Here is an 18,395-nt window from a genome sequence, read left to right on the forward strand (position 1 = left end):
TACTATTTATGCATGACACGTGTAATTACAACGACAAAATAGTATTTTCTCTTATGAAGATATTTTCGAATTATTTAAGTATATTTTGCTGACGCAGTTTATTAATCGCGATGGCAATAATGATTTCTTCGAATTTTTATTTTACGTGGTTTAGCTAAAGAATATCTATTATTCGGCAACTGTTTTCAATTTTTGAGTGTATCAAAGGCAGTATTAAATCATATTTCCGTGTTTGTCAGTTCATTGAAATTATACATTCACTGTTGCATAATGTGTCAAGTAATTCCACCACTTTGTTGCACGCAATTCACAGATTTATAGCTTCTTTGAAGCCTTGTAAGTGAATTTCAAATTTTAGAAAACATTTTGTATATTACTGTATTACTATCTATGTAAATCACTTACTGACAGTTACATTTTTTGAACGTATTCATTAAAAGTGAACGTTTGATTAATTTTTCCACATGTTTTAAAGTATTATGTACTGAAGATTTGACAAATATGTTAAAAAATCAGAGATTTCTACCCATTATTTTGTAATGTTCTACCGAAAATAATATTTGGATAAGAAGTGGCGATATTTGCTATCATTCTATTTTAAGAGCATTGACTATTATATTGTTAATAAAGATCAGAAGATATTACATATGATAAGACTTTTGAAACCTCTTATTCACTCTTTTGAGAAACTAGATCAAGTAAAAAAGTTTTCAAATTGCTTGACATCACAGTTGGGCACAATTTTATTCGAATAATACACAGTGAAAAGCAGCAGTATCTAAGATCGTCATCCTAACCTTTAAAAAGTTAATGAAATTAAATAATTGTGTGCCAAGTGTCTACTCATTCAAAAAGTATTATTTTATGACGCTTCTGTTTTCGAAATTTTTGTTCGATTCCCGTTTTTATAAAGCACTCTGAAATATTATTCGAGGTTCGCTTCTTTGGAATGTTTCCTGGGACACGAAATTTCTGTTGCATATTTTCTTTATTTCACCATAGAAATGACTTCTTCCCGATAGTCTGACTAGATGGACACCATGGGAAACAGCAGCTGCCGCCTGGTGTTTCGCTTTGGAAGCTAGTTACATTGCGGAGGGTAGTGGGGGGGGGGGGGGGATACCGCAACTCCTCGAGTGCGGCTCGCACAAAAAATATGTGTAATTAAAACTCGACGCTCCGGGGGATGCTTCGTGGTACAGGCGGAAAGGGAAAACGAAAGGGGGTGGAAAGCGGCCAAGCGACTCAGAGAAGCGATAGAGACCGTCCAGACGACGTGTGAAAGGTTAGAGGTGAAATAATAATCAGCAGTTCAGAACTGAAATAATAACGACATTACGGGTCTTGCGACAGTTTCGTATAACCTCGATGATCCGCAACCGCACATCAGATTCTAAGTTTATATACAGCGAGAGTCAAAAGCTGGGCTTCAAACGGTTCCGAAAATAACTATTCCAAACTGCTACACAAGGGTTCCAATTGAAACAATTATGAAAACTTTTCATTTTGAATAACTGTCATGAAGAACCTAAAATTCAGACTATGTCAGTTTCAGTTAAGGTTCTGATATCAGTTCTGTAATCGTTACTTTTAGGTTCTATACAGGGTGTCCCACCTAACACTGCCATCCTTAATTATTCTCTTATTTGTCACAGTACAAAAAAAAATGATTCGAGAAAAAGTAGTGTATTTTAGGGGGGGGGGGGAATTAGGCTATGAGATTGATGTTCATCTCAAGGTCATATCTTCTGAGATTTATCTAATGGTAACGTTTTTTTAAATGGAATGCCCTATTTTTTTGTTTGCCATTACAAAGAGGAGATCAAAACGTTTCCAACAATGTACACACTATGACCTTGAAATGACCTTGGGCTGAAAATTTCGCACATAACTGGTTGAGGTGGAAGCTCACAGACAATGAATTGCAGAAACAAAATAAACGCCATAATCGCGTTATTTATTATTTTAGTGTATGTTCAAAGTATTGTCACCCCATAGTGTGATATATTGTTGGTTACGTTTTGATCCCTTCTTTGTAATAGCATACAAAAAAACAAGGCATTTCATTTAAAAAAACATTACCATTAGAGAAATCTCAGAAGATATGACCTTGAGATAACCTTTAATCTCATAGTCTAATTTCCCCCCCTAATATACACTAACTATCCCCCAAACCATTTTTTTATATCGTGACAAATAAGAGAATAATTAAAAGTGGCAGAGTTAGGTGGGACACCCTGTATAAATTCTAAAACGGTTATAGAACTGATTCTCATAGCGATTGTACAGAATTGTACAGCAAATGAAATCACAACATATTACGCTGATATACATATAGATTACTGTATACATACATATAAGCATATTTTGTTGCGAAGTCAGTGTGGTCAAATTTTGTTAAGCACTTAAAAATTTATATTAACGAACATCGTTCATATTACAAAACAACTGTATGTATACAAATGTGTACATATATATTCACTTACTTATTCATAATAATTTAAAAAAAATTGTGTTATACAAATTAATCTAGAGCTGTAATATGTTGTGATTTCATTTGCATAATTCATATTTATAGTTGAAAACACTATATATATAATAATAACGGTCGATTCAACACTAGAACTACCAAAGTAGTCAAAATGACTAGTTAGTACACTCTTGTAACGATATGCAGGGTGTTCCACGTAACGTGACTCACTATTTTTCGATCATGTGCTACCATTCAACAAAAAGTGTTTTGAACCGTATTTAAATGGTATCGAATGCTCTACGAATGACGTTAAAAAAAATCCGAAAATACTTTGTTTACATAGCGAAACCAAGGTGACCTTGGTTAACATAAATGGGACCGTATGCTTTTTTCTTTCATGAGATTGTAGGGGACTTCACGACAAATTCAAAAAGCACTTGATATTTTTACTAACTCAGTACCAGGTTCACAGTAGACTTTATTTACACTCTGCCCTAGATATGTTTACAGTTTACACTGTTCCAAAATGAAATATTATTTCCACTACTGTACACCTGGTACTGAATTGAAAAAATACCAAGTACTATGCTTTTTCAATTTCCGTGAGGTCCCCCACAATCTCATGAAAAACAAAAACATACGATCCTATTTATGTTAAGCAAGGTGACCTTAGTTTCGCTATGTAAACAAAGTGTTTTCGGAATTTTTTTCACCGTCATTTGTAGAGCACCCGATACCATTTATGTACGGTTCGAAACACTTTTTTTTGCATGGCCGTAAATAGTCACAAATTAGCGAAAAGCGTTACGTGGGACACCCTGTATACAGACCATTTCAATACGTTTCTCAGATTATTTACAACTTTCATAGTAATATGAAAACTACGGAATTAGTTAATTTATAAATATAACGTATACTTTCAAAAGTTTCCCATGTTTATCGCGCCAATAGAAACATATACGTTTATCGTCGGCCGAGTTTTAGCGTTGAAAATAATTTCGAGCTGCAGATTCGTTATTCCACGTTTCAGCGGCCAGACACAAAGCTAGGGGAAGGTAAGAAAACGAGGGAGAAGACGAACGGCAAGCAAAATGTGCGACAAGCGTCTCTGTGCTTGTGCAAAGAAGCAGAAGGCGTCGGTGGTGCCGGTCTTCATGACTGAAGACGACGAGAAAGTGAAGGCACTTGAGAACGCCTACACGGAGTACGAGAAGATCGATAGCGCGTCTCTGTTGAAGAAACACTTGAGCCGGGCGATCTTCGATAAACTGAAGATACGTGCGACCAACAACGGATCGACGTTGATGGACGTGATTCAATCAGGTTTAAAGAATCCAGATTCACACGTTGGATTGTACGCGGCCGATCAGCAATCTTACGACATATTCGCCGAACTTTTCGATCCTGTGATCGAGGAATATCATGGTAATTTCACGCCACAAGACGTACATCCGGAGTTAGACTGGGGATCATCCGAGGAGCTGGGTGATCTTGATCCGGACGGGAAGTACGTGATCTCGACGAGAATTCGTTGTGCAAGGTCGATCGACGGGTACACGTTGAATCCCACAATGACTATGAATGACTATCAAGAGCTGGAAAATAAGGTAATAGTGTAAAAAAAATGTTAGAGGACCTGGAAATGGGAGACTCGTGGGGTGATTTCAAAGAGGTTTTTCCTTAGCAAAAATGTTATCCGAGGGTTCGTTCACGAGATATTAACGAAAAACACCGACCAATCAGAGCGCGAGTCTGCCGGCCGAGTTCCCTACGCGCTGCGATTGGTAGCCAACATTACCGCGGGAACTCAGCCGGCAGACTCGCGCTCTGATTGGTCGGTGTTTTTCGTTAATATCTCGTTAACGAAGCCTCGGATAACATTTTTGCTAAGGAAAAACCTGTTTCAAATCACCTCACGAGTCTCCCATTTCCGGGTCCTTCAACGTTTTTGTTACACCCTGTATACTGCTCGCTAAGCAAAAAAAATTGCTACTTTTATTCCAGTTGATTTCCTTCGGAGTGAAAGCTGTACTGTCATTCCAGAAATCAGTTATTAAAAGCAATGAATAGTGTCATTTTCTCTTTTTGGCCCAAATATTCTTACAACAACCAGTGTAAAGAAACGAATAAATAACCAGACACGTAAAATTAAATAGACAATTATCAGGCGCTAATTAGCGTTAACATTTGAAACTGATTGATCGACTTTGCGTTACAAAGGATCAGTCGACAGGAATGTTCGAGCAAACGTATCAACTTAAATTTTTATTTCCACAATTGCCATTATTTCGAAACGAGAAGCAAGTAAAATTCTCAATAACCTCGCATTTCATTCAATTCAGAACGCGTCAATGAGCATAAATTGAACTAAACTGAAAAACAGGAACTTCGAATGACTGTATGACGTACGGTTCGTTGCCCTCAAAAGAATTAAATCGAAGCACAATGTGCACGTAGCTAATTGATTTCTGCTGGTAAACGAAATCCGTCCTTACCTGTTAAGGGAAACGATTGCATTTCCTAATCCGGTTTAACTGTCCCTTGTCGTCAAGTTACGGCAAACGGGGGAAGTATATAAATTCTCGACAAACGGCTGGAACAGCTCATTTAACACTAGCATGGTCGTCGCCAAATATTTTAGTTAAAAAATTATTAGGGTATCGTGGCAAAAAAAGTTATTAGTTCTCGAGATATTTTCAAAAAATGTTTAACGTAAATACCGTTCATAAATACTGTGGAGGATTTGAGAGAAAGAATCATACTGGAATACGTAGCAATAACTACAGATAATTCAAACAAAGTTATGAAAACAATACAAAAACGTTATCAGAAATGTTTTGCAACGTAATGGAGAAGCGTTTGAGCATTACCTTCAATGAAGACAGTTTTTGAAAATATCTAATAAAGAAATACCCTAATCATTTTTTACGTAGAATGAATAGAGGAATCGATCTGTGCAACAAACAATATGCATTTCCATTTAAAGAAACGATGCAATTGTTAATTGCACATGCACTGTTGCACGTAAAAAAAATCTAAGGGCGTACAGATGTAGTGCTCTTCGAGCCATTTATCCTTCTCCTTTGGCATTTTTCCATAAATGCATTAATAACGGAATTATGACCTGAAACAATTGCGTGGACCACCCTATATTAATAAAGGTTATGAAGTGTATAAGGAATACCAGAAACCTTAATAAAAAATTGAGGGAAAAATGAATGAAAGAAACATGCCTGCTGGGCCTGAAAAGACCCATTGACAGCCGTGCAATTATTAATCTGTTTACGCCATGAATCTTCCATATTTTTAGGTGCAAATGGCCTTAAAATCGTTAGAAGGCGAACTGAAAGGGACATTTTACACACTAATGGCGATGGACAAAGAGACGCAACAGCAGCTCATAGACGATCATTTTCTGTTCAAAGAGGGCGATCGATTTTTGGAAGCGGCGAACTCCAATCGGTTCTGGCCATCCGGTGAGTGACGATCAGCCTATCTTTCCTCGGAAACTTTTTCGTAAATTTATACAGATCGATCAGTTACATCGCGTAAAAACAATTGGAAATTTATAAGTGAACCGATTCACTGGCAAATTGAAAGTGTTTTCAATTATAGCCTATACAGTGTAAAGTAAACTATAAATCTACAGTAACCTTCAACTGCTCGTCAACTTCCTGGTTTCTTAGTGTGTACTCGAAGACAGTAAATAACATAATATAATAACATAATATTTTCTGCCTGGAAACGTTTGATGTCACGGTATAATTGAAGGTCGATTATAATTTGTTTTATGAGTCCTGGTCCCTATAATTCATTATAACTCAATTAGAGATTTCATGCGTTCACAACTGACCCCACTGTTCTAAATATAATCACATAAGTACTTTAAAGTTTTTATAAGGTTCGAAATTATTTTTAATTTATTTTTAATCTAATAGAATCCAAAATAGAGCAAGTAAGTGTCATCCTACTTTTTATGAGTTCACTTGTAATTATGTAGAGCTCGCATAAACTTCAGCAATGTAACTATAACATTCAAACTGTTATTCTTCTGCTTATTTAAATTGACATTAAACAAAGAAATAACATTCGAAGATAGCAATATCTCGTGAAAAAGTGTGCTCTCGCACAGATCACTGGTGATATGTCCGCTAATCAAAGTGCGCTCGGATGTTTTTACAACAGAGTTTTCCAATTGAAAAGTCTCAACGTTTCGTTTCTTTTTAATCTGTACGGTTCAATAGCTGCGTCCATATATAGCATTTCTTTCTTTTCAAACTTTGGTCCCCATGTCGAATAAAATACGTGGAAATATGAAACTATATAATTGATCTTCCGATTTCAAAGGGAACAGAGTCCTTTTAACAAAATTCCATTTATTTGAACACATACACACCTCCATTTTTTGTCTGGAATTAATTTTATTTTCGACACACCGAACTCCAGTTCAATTTGTTCGTCGGTTGAAGTTGTTTCAGTTGGCCAGAGCTTACGTAAAACATTCAATTACAATGCCTCAAGTTCCTTTAGCTCGTTTGAAAACATTAATCCTCGGTAAGCCAAACGGTCGAAATTGGGGGTTCAAGTTTAAACGAAGATTAAACCGAAAGTTTCTGGGATTAAAGTACATTCGGCGAGGGACAGGTTAGTGAAATACCAAGTTGATGAGTACCACGACTCCTGCTATAATTTCCCCACTTTTTTTACGCTACTCAATCTTCGAACGAAACCATTACCAAGTTTCCAGAACCTGTTTAAATGCTGGCTACAACGTTGAAACCTTAATATATAGTCTTTAATAAGAATTATATTATACATCACTCTGATTATTTATAGTGATTTTATAGTTAAATATGAAACGAAATATCATAAGGAAGGAGGCGATATACACTATCATCCATAAATATTCGAACTCAAGGTATTAGCAATAATTGAAAGTTAATATTGTGTAAGAAATAAGAGATTCTCGTGTTTTCTATTATTTTCTGAATTATATAGTTTTCGTTGATCAGTTTTATAATAGTACAGTAAAATTGTTACCAGGCCTTGGAAAAAAACACAACAGTTTGGTTGTGATTCTTCAAAAGTCGCGCCTGTACGTATGTAAAGATGTTATAAATAAAATTGAACAATATAGTTTTATGGTATAGGTAAAGTGAAAAAAAATATATACAATAAGTATTATATTTTTAATAAGACACTCCATAATAGGTGCAATAAGCTCTTATTTTCCCTTCTGCTCGGTATAAAATCAAATTTTAATTTTCTTGGGAAATTCTAGAACAATTAAAAGCACTAGAAGACACGAAGAAAACAATAATTAATAGTTTATTATTATTTTTTTACAACAACAAGCCCGCGGAGCAACTGCAAGAATGTCTATAATTGTTTCAGTTACCCTACTTGTAAAATATTTACAAAGGATCTAGCTGGGTAAGCATGGGAAAACGGCCCCAGCACCAATTTTAGTATTTATGTTTACCAAATAATGTTCTTTGCCTAAAACAAACAACTGTGAGTAATTTCAAGTCTCTATCCCTTCTCGTAAGGGTGATATTGGGATAACAACCCTAAACTTTACCATTTTTTTTTTCGACAACTAATTAAGATATTTCAATGCTTCAACATGCAGATAGTAGGTAATTTTTAACTCTGTAACATATATTTTTCCCGGAATTGTGAATCACTTGTTAAGGGTAGAAATAAAAGAATCAATTTTTTGGGGGTGGTTTTTGCAAACATCCCTTTGAGTGACACCTACGAAAAAATCAGAAGTGACGCGTCACTATTTAGTTTATTATCTATATAAGTTGCAGGAGGGTTGAATTCGTGGAATACAGTTAAAAAAAAGTAAAACCATTATGATAACTCTCGCAGATTATACTACAGGAGTCGCATGATCAATAGGAAGGCCAAAAAAACATGCATATTTGGGAATTTTTTTAAGGCAAACCTGGAAAACTTCATGATAAATGTCATTACGTTGTAAAAGTCACGTATTTAGTAAGTTTCAGCAATTATTAATCCAACAATAATACATAGTATTCACGAAGTGCTTTTTTCGTGAAATGCTTTGCATTACTTTGCAATGACTGCCGCTATTTGAAAATGAATCATTTGAAATAAAAAATTCGAAAGGTTTTATAAGTGTTCCTATACTTATGGGCTATAGTGTAAGTACCAGAGGTATAGAACTGAAAAATTGTTGTATTTGTATTAATATTATACTGTATGCATTGTTTAACAATAAGACCATGAATATCTGGATTACATTGAGATAATGTCTGAGATAGAAATTACTAACTTTGATGAGACAGGCATCAGAAAAAGAAGTTTTGCAATCAAGATCAGATTTCTCGATACTTTAAAGCCATTAGTGTCTACTTTAATGGGAGTAAGGTGGGTGTTGCATAAGAAGCAAGGAAATTGCGTTGAACAATATTGCGTCCGATAGAATAGAAACTTTTACGTTTAAAGACGTGCATTTATAGAATGTTTCAGTATAGAAAATGCAGTGAAATAGAAACTTCACGAATATTTAATAAAGACATTATTTTATTTTCAACGTAAGAGAGCATTACTGACGAAGAAATCAGTTTCTATTTATTTTTCTTTTTTAGATAAATCTAAAAATTTCAATTTGCATAAACATCTTCAGCGTAGAAGTCACATCATGTATCAGTTTGTTTAAGATATAATCTTTGTTATCCTTAAACTTTTAGCGCTTCATGTGTCTTATGATCCAGTATTGACTAAATTTTTAATCTATTTATATTTAATAGGAATTGTTTTCTTTCTATGCACTTTTGACTTAAATCATTAAAATCTGAACTTTTTTGAACTACATCGTTGTGTAAAGTAGAACTTACATTTGCTTTTCAACGAGAAATATTCATTTTTTTTTATTCCCCAATGAATGATTTATTTATTTATTAATATACGGGTATATAACCCTTTAGTTACCATTTACAAATTTATGAGTTTGATACTTCGTTGCATTGTTGATGCAAACGACAAAAAACATTAATTTTTGAGTGAGACGTTTATAGCAATAGAAGTAATTCTACATAACATTTTTAGTCATTCTGTTATTAAAGGAGTAATTATTTTCATACAGTAATGCATTTATACCGAGTAGTTGTAAAAACAATTTTTAGCAAAATATTTTATTCAGAAGTTATAAATTAATAGTATGAATTGATACCTTTTTCACGTCGGCGTATACTTTGAAAGTGAAGAAATGTAATTGATAATGTATTCGAAAAATTATCTCCTGTTGAAGTTCGAATGGAACGTAATTCCTTTAATTGAAACGTAAACTCGAATATATCGCGCTCAATGGCTGCCTTGTGGTTCGCAGTATGCTAGAAAGCCGTCTAAGGGTCAAGTGATTAAGCGAATTTGCATTAGTGATTTTCATCACGTTGGCCTTGGGAAATCTCTTGACTGTTGAGATTAAACGGCTCAAAAGGGTTAGAAGATATTACGGAGCTTAGCCTCCGTTCAGAGGGAAATTGAGCATTCTAAGTATATTTTTAGAAACACTACAATAAAAGAACTGTGTATATTTTTCAATTATCTGAAACTGTTAATTATTCCCAAAATGTAAGGAAACATGCTTCAATTTCGTAATAAAATTTTTTTTTCCTTCTGCTGAAATGTTTTTACATTTCAAGTAATAACTTAGGACATGTAACTTTTGTTAGTTGATGTTACATTGGACAATACAAATTAGTCATGGGAAAAACTAAAATCGTCTAAAAAACAGTTAGAAATAAATTTAACTGCTTTCAGGGTCCTACAAATCACGTAGGATATTTTAACTTTAATTGAAATGTGAAATACTGGTGGTTTTCCAACTATTTCGAAAAACCTTGGAAAAGCATAATTCTTTAGATAATAACAGTTTAACGATGGAGGACAATATATATGTACAGTTAAGTGTTAAGTAATAAATTCTGTCGCATACGGTATTGACAATTAACAAGAGAATAACAATGTGTAGGACAAACAATTTATTGGAACATATTCTACCACTGGTCACGTAAAGATGTTTATATAAATTATTCAAAATGTTCTCCTTTTGATTTTATACAAGCTCTTAATCTTTAATCATTCGTCGATTTGAGACAGAATTTATTAACCAACTATGTATGTAGATATTGGTTGAAACACTTAAATTGCGAATTAAGGAAGACATGCTATTTACTGGCCAATGAAGTTGCAGTCATCTTCTTGTAAAATCTTCTCAAAAAATAAATAGTTTCAACTTTGCTTTGAACAAATTCTTCCGTATGTAATGCATTTTACAGACCTCTATCCCACAGATTACAACATATTCACATTATATCAAACTTTATTTAAAAATAATTTTATTAAAGTTAATAGGATTATATTTCTTGAAAACCATTACCATTTTTTCACCACGAAATTAATCTGCTACATAAATGATATCAAAAAGTAATGGAAAGCAGGGAGAATTTTATAAAATAATTAATTATGAATACAATAAAGAGAGTTAATTATTTTTCGCAAAGACGAACGACAGAAACTTTTCAATAGGCCCAACAAGTGTATTAATTCGTATCGGTAAATGTCTAACATGCCTGACTTTTTCGCAGTACGCCTCCACTTCCGTTATAAGATTATAGATCCAAGATATAAAAAGATACAACTATGTTAAAGGTAAAGAAGGGTTTATAGTCCTCGTAGAACTCCCGCTTTTCCAGTTCTTCGAGAACGCGTACGCGTTTCTGTCACTGCTACATACACTATACACACGGCGCAGCTGAAACGGAGCATTAATAATTCAATTTCGCGTTGCTCGAGGCGAACTGAAACATAGAGAACAACGCGTACTCGGTGAACCAACTTTCGATTACGTTTTCATTGATGCAAGATTTACTTCTTGTTCTGTATGGAAATGTCACCAAGCGATACATTATGTTCGGAACAGGTAGGCGTGGAATGTAACGAAAATCAAAATATGCGTCTAATTTTTAATTTTTATTATGATAGAATGAAAGGACGATTCTTAAAAAATAAATGGTTTTATTTTAAATGAATATTTCATTCTACATATAAGTGTAAAACGAATGTGTAATGTTTGTAATAATGGGGTTATGGTTGATGAATAGCGACCATTAATTATCTACATGAATTTAATCTAATAAACATGACTATGTAAGTATCATATGCTATTTTAGGCTGTTAGGCTCATATTCTTGTATATGAGTAGTGTTACAAAGATTACGTATAAAATTAATTTGATTGAATTCTGTTTGTCTAAAATTTTCATAATTATCAGAAAAGTTTTGATTATTATACTTGCTAACCAGGTACCACATGAAATTGTCGACATTCGAATAGCTGATAATCAACAGCGATCAGTGAATTAAGCAGAGTAAAGTAGCCGAATATGAGACCCATTTTGTAAAACGTTTCTAAAATAATATTTCATGGAACTTTTATTACACAGATTCTAAAATATCTGTTCCACGAGAACACTGTTTAAAGAAGGTCCTAAGGGTAACATTTCTTTCCATAACAATTCCACAGGAACATAGTTTTTCTTAAACGAAACATATATATAAGTTCGAATAGAACTTTTTTTAAAGCAAAAGATAACTTTCGTATTTTTTGGAGCTCTTTCTGAGAAATAGAACATTCTTTATTTGATATCATCCATTTTTTTCTTCATTTTCTTATTGGAACCATGATTTGTTGTTCGTTCACCCTGAATAACTTCTAAAATATGCGTTCTATGAAAAAACTTTTTATAGAAAAGTTGTATGGTTTGGAGGGATACATTATGTAATGCATATATTGTTTTTGTAAGTGGAAGCGTTTCGGAGATTTGAAGGTCAACTTCGTTTTTTTAAATAGAATGCTATATTTTTTATGCCAAAATATCGAAGAGCGTTAAATTTTGAGTAAAAAGGTACCGACCTTTATTAGCCGTGAACCTAATAATTAACGAATAATTTCACTTTGTTTCTTGGAAATGGTCTGTGCGTAATATCAAGTTGGAGATTCAATAACAGCAAAGATTTTTCTAAATCACCCCACGAGTTTCCCATTTCCGGGTCCTCTAACAAGTTTTCTTACACCCTGTGTAAACGAATAAAGAAATATTATGTACTTTGTTAATTACGAGACGTGAAGTATTTCATAGATACAGTTTAGTATCATTTTGTCCGACGGTTAATCGGAAAGACATAATTGGCTGACTGCATCTTTTTTCATCGTTCGAAATCTGGTTTCCAGGTAGAGGAATATTTTTTAACGACGCGAAAACTTTTCTCGTCTGGTGCAACGAAGAAGATCACTTGCGTCTGATATCGATGGAAAAGGGCGGGAACCTGTCGTCCGTGCATGCGAGGCTTGTTAAGGCGGTTACCGAAGTTGGCCAGAAACTGAAATTCTCACGGCACCGAAGACTCGGCTACCTTACCTTCTGCCCGACCAACCTGGGAACCACCATCAGGGCCTCCGTTCACGCCAAGCTGCCAAAATTGAGCGCGGATTATCCGAGATTCGAAGAAATCGCGAGCATGTACAATCTCCAAGTAAGAAATTAAATTCTGCCATTTTTCATATGCTTATAGCGGGTGTCCCATGCGAATGTCGCCACGAAATTGCAAGAGATTCCATCAAGTTTACTAAAAATTGTGTTAAACAAAAGTTCAAACATATTTAAGTAAACATATTAAGTTTGTTTGTCTGCATTTTTTTCAGAAACAGATGCTACCTTTTGTTTTGCAAATGACACTATGTACCATTTTTCATTAGAACGAATCGTGACAAATCCAACTACTCTAAATATGTTATAACAAAAGACACATAATTCTTTCTGGTTACATGTTTATAGTCGTCGGATTTTTATGATTTAATAAAAAAACAGTTTAAAATTCCGTACTTTTATTTAGAAAATAAAAGGTAACATTCATATCTACAAGAATCATATTTACAAAAGTTGTGCACACTTAAATGTAGTTCAACTTTGGTCGAACACAACTTTCTCGATTCTCGAAAAATGTCTTTATTGAAGAAGATACTCGAACGCTTCTTCATTACATTGTAAACATTTCTGATAACGTTTTTTTGTTGTTTTCAAACTTTATTTAAATTATCTACGTTATTTTTTTTTATATTTACGTTTACTACATAATAGTCATGAAGCGTTTGAGCATTTTCTTCAATAAAGACATTTTTTGAAAATATCTCGAGAACTAATAATTTTTTTGCCAGTGGTACCCTAATAATTTTTTACATAGAATGAACAGAGGAATCGATCTGTGCAACAAACAATATTTATTTCCATTTAAAGAAATGATGCAATTGTTAATTGCATGTGCATTGTTGCACTTAAAAAAAATCTAAGGGCCTACAGATGTAGTGCTCTTCGAGCCATTTATCTCTCTCCTGTGGCATTTTTTCATAAATGCATTAATAATGGAATTATGACCTGAAACAATTGCGTGGACCATCCTGTATGTCTCCCACTGTGCGTATGATTGATGGTTAGGAATATGGCGGAAATGGAGATCCGATTATGCAGAGATCGATCGTACAAGCTTATACATATAAAGGGAGCACGATAATGAATCACCATGAATGGTACAGTGAATGCATAAGTGACATTTGATCCGTTCATTTGCCAAAGTGGTTAACTCCACAAAACAGCAAGTAGGAAATCATATTAAATGTAAAAAGTCCAGCACCAATCAAGTGTTTTGGCACTGAAATTTTTAAAAAAGTACAAAATTGAAGTTAGTCACTTTGGCCAGTAAATTTATTGATCCAGTTATAAAAAAGACTTTTACGTAGTTAAATTGATCTTGATTGAACTTCTGACGGTTGTAAAAATTATTTTACAGATCTTTTAAGACTGACGAAATTGTTGAAGGTAATTAAATTCGAGGAATAGTGATCTCATAGTCATATGTACGCATTACGAGATTTATATCTCTCTTATCACATGCTTGTGTGGAAAATTATAATTGAACTGTCAGTTACTAAATTTTCGTTTTCACCACGGAAGAATAAAATTCGAGGCGGAGGGAATGTATAATTAGTCATTTGAGCGTTATCTATCCGGTAAAACGTGGAAATTCGAGCGCTTGCTCGATACTAATTTCACTGTATTTAATTTGCGGATATTTTCAACGCGTTACCGCCGCGATAACAAATACGTTAAAACCGAAATTATCGGATTAACACGAAAATCCTGGTTGCTGATAAATACAAAAGAGCAATTCAAATGGACAATATTTCAAACACGTGTATGAAAGTAATAATCTATCGGTATTTGTTCCAGTTGTTTCCCACTGTTGCTTTCGTTTAGTTAATGCAAGAAATGTTCATTATATCTACATAACCTCGTCGACATTTATTATATTTTTTCCATAATCGTGTGCATCTTTCGCACTATATACGTACATATGTTTAATTTTGCTGCAAAAACTTGTTTATTCGTGGATTCTATGAATTCTTATCAATTTGTTAATAATAATTACAATGAAGTAAACGTAATGAAAATTTCTTTTTTTATACAGTCGAATATTACAAGTAGAGGATACGGTAAGAGAAAAACTGAAATATTAAGAATATTTAATATCTCATTATTTAGGCAGATTGTATATTATAGAGACCTGTAAAAGAATTTAAGGCCTTACGTTAAGTACGATTGTTGGCCTAGTTGCAAGAAAAGGTGACAATTCTAACTATTGGCCAACCAATAGTGCATTAAAGGTCCATCAAAATGCCAACAGTAATTGCTACTAGGACATTCTTTCATTGTATACAGGCTGCTTTCAAAATGGTGGTAAAACCCGGAAAGGGATTCTACACGCAAAAATAAGTCGAAAATGTAGAATAACATTTTGTCGTACGATGCTCCGTTTTTTTATTATTATTTAAATAGTGTTATTTATTACACAAAGTATTTATTTCTAACAATATCTATGACTATTTTTATCGTCGCAATTTGTTCAGTTTAATCGTATACATATACACGTATTAATTATTTAGATACGAGGCACCGAAGGTGAGCACACCGAGAGCAAAGGGGGAGTTTATGACATCAGCAACAAACGACGACTGGGTTTGACCGAGCGAGAAGTGGTCTTGGAGATGAGGAACGGTGTACTCGAGCTGATCAAACAGGAGAAACAACTGGAAGAAAGGGAGGCGTAATGTCCGACTTCTAAGTGGAGTCCTTGCAACGGCGAGTTGCAAACGTTTTATCGATTTCGTTTCGTTTCATCGATTCAATAATATTATCCTCGTAATTCATCTGCATTGAAATATCGAAAGGTTTATCAATTAATATTTCTATGTTCTTCGCAAATGGTACAGTTACGAGTGCGGAAAACGTTGTTGTTTCGAAGTATTATCGGCAAGTTTTACCGCGATTCGTTTATTTTTTTATTAGAGACGTTCGTTGTATTTTCCTGAAATTTAACAAATTCAGATGTATAACGAAAATCATTGCATTATGTATGCATTTACACATTGTCAAATTTGTAAAATGACTAAATAAATAAATAGTCTATTTTAATGTATTACGTGAGTTATTATTTTAGTGTAAATGGTAATCAGTTGAAAATTGTTCAAAGTGACCATATAATTGTCTTTGTCCGATGTCTGTGCTGAATTTATAAAAAAATTAAAAGTATTGCAATCTAACTACGTAAACTGTTATTTAAAATACCAATTTGTTTAAGAAATAAATCAACTTCATATTTCTTTGTTTTTTTGTTGACAAACTGTTGTTTCATTTTTATATTAATTCCTTAACGTATAATACATAGGATAATAGAGATGTTCTTAAATTTTTAATGGTAAGCTTCAAATAAAAAATCATGGTCATTATAATAAACTTATTATACGTTCGAGACAGGAAACTTAGGAAAATACTACATAGAAAGTTGCAAAACTCTGGTATATTTCAAAATATTGTATTAGGATTGGTGTCATTAATTAGTTGTTATGCAACAGAAATTACTTTACAAGTAGAAAAGGTTCAGAGAAGGGAAATGTAGCAAGTGAGAGCCACTACCAATAAATGCCACTGGTGTAGTCTTCTCAAAACACTGGCAGTAATCGCCTCGTTTATTATGTACCCTTCAGTAGACCCAATTATTGACTCAACATTATCTTTAGTCGACCTCATTGTTGGCATTAACAGTATAGGCAGAAGTTTAGAATAACAACAAACATGAAATTGCTTTCCCACTGTAGTCTTTCAGAACATTAACATTCGTCATCTGGTTTATTACATCTCCTGCAATGGACCCAATTGTTGAGGTTATGTTCCCTTTAATGAACCTAATCGTTGGAATTAACACAGTACAGGCAGAAGTTTAGAATAATAACAAACACGAAATTGATTTCCCACCAATCCAATATACATATACCTGGTAATATACTTAATCATAATATTCATTTGATAAATGTCTAGAAAGTAGAGTACCATTAAGAAAGGCTTGTCCAGAAATTGATTGCACGCGTCCTATTCAAAAGTTTTCTTTAACCCTCTGTAATATATTATTTCCTCTTTTTATCCGCTGCTTCGGAGCGTAGAAACTTTCGAGAACCCGTTTCATCTCTCTTTTTTCTTTTTATTCGTGAGAATAGGTACACGTTCGGACCTTGAGTCGGGAATTTCTGTTATTTAACACGGAGGAATTCCCGCTTTCAACGCTCGTGAAAACGTTGAAAAGAAAAGCAGTCTTTGTTCAATAATAAGTGAAGTCATGACGACAACACATTTGAAGGTGAAGAAAGCTTATCGGTGAGTATTGTGGATAAAAATAAGCTGTATTAGAGGGGGATTGGACATGAATATCACTAACCCACATAATCCAGACGCCTTGAAGACGCCTATTTTACGACTATTTTAGGTCTAGGGGGTGTTTAAGCCGGCTTCAAATCGTCATGTGCTATCTGGGTAAGAATCTAATTTAGATAAATTGTATCTAACGTTAGACATGGTGTTCCAGCTGAAAAGAGCCACCTAAATGTCTTCTTCCTTTTCAATGATATGAGCAATAATATAATACTTGCAGTACAATTTGAATGATTTCGAAAGAGGAAAATATCTTTTCTGTATTATATCTTGTAGTAGCTGAGAAAATGCATTCGAACGTGCCTAATTTATGACTTTCAAATGGCCTTAAACATCAAAAGAGTGATAAAGTTCTAATACACTGTTATTAGGAATGGTACATATGTTAACTTACTGTTTTATGTTACAAATGCTTAAAGTGCTTTAGTAGTACCTTAGAATTGGATCATGTTTTTATTGTTGAAGGTGATCTGAAGGTCATAATTTAGGGATGTTGGAATGTATTTTTTCATTCACTACAAGATACCATAGAAAAAAGATATATGCTTTTCTGCAAAACAATACCGGTAACCATGAAAAAACACGGAAGAATGACCTTAAACAATTTCTTTCAACCCAGACCTTAAACAATTTTTCATTTGATCAAATATTTATTCAAATAATTTCTCAAATACTCTCTAATTATATCATGTCAGCATCGTCAACTGCGTTAGAAATACAGAGTTCTGTGAAGAGGTTGTTTTCATTTGCTAGAATGGTAGATTTACTGCAATGTGGAAAACAATTCTCGTATTCTAAGTTCAATAATTAATTTAGTTCAATAACCTCTTATGTAAAATTATTTGTTATTTTATTTCAGCGAAATAACTGAAACAAAAAATTATTTGAAAATAATTCATTTGAATTAAACATAAATTAAAATTATTATTCATTTTCTTATGTTGTATGTAAAATAAAGATATTAAAGTATTTGGAATAATTCATTGTTTCAAATAATAATTTGTTATCTTATGTCCAATAAAATATGCCCAACTTTGATAGAAATTAGCATGAATTACTAAAAATTACTTT

The 18,395-nt window shown here is 33.5% G+C and overlaps 1 protein-coding gene across 1 annotated transcript; it reads left to right on the top strand.

The window, feature by feature from the left end:
- Positions 1-3,564: 3,564 nt before the first annotated feature.
- LOC107189979 (arginine kinase-like) lies at positions 3,565-15,670 on the top strand. Its single transcript, XM_015578680.1, has 4 exons — positions 3,565-4,080; positions 5,784-5,949; positions 12,740-13,041; positions 15,506-15,670. The coding sequence occupies exons 1-4, from the start codon at positions 3,565-3,567 to the stop codon at positions 15,668-15,670; spliced, it is 1,149 nt and encodes a 382-aa protein (XP_015434166.1).
- Positions 15,671-18,395: the final 2,725 nt, after the last annotated feature.

The sequence above is a fragment of the Dufourea novaeangliae genome, unplaced genomic scaffold (assembly GCF_001272555.1).
Source record: "Dufourea novaeangliae isolate 0120121106 unplaced genomic scaffold, ASM127255v1 scaffold11, whole genome shotgun sequence".
Lineage (NCBI taxonomy): Eukaryota > Metazoa > Arthropoda > Insecta > Hymenoptera > Halictidae > Dufourea > Dufourea novaeangliae.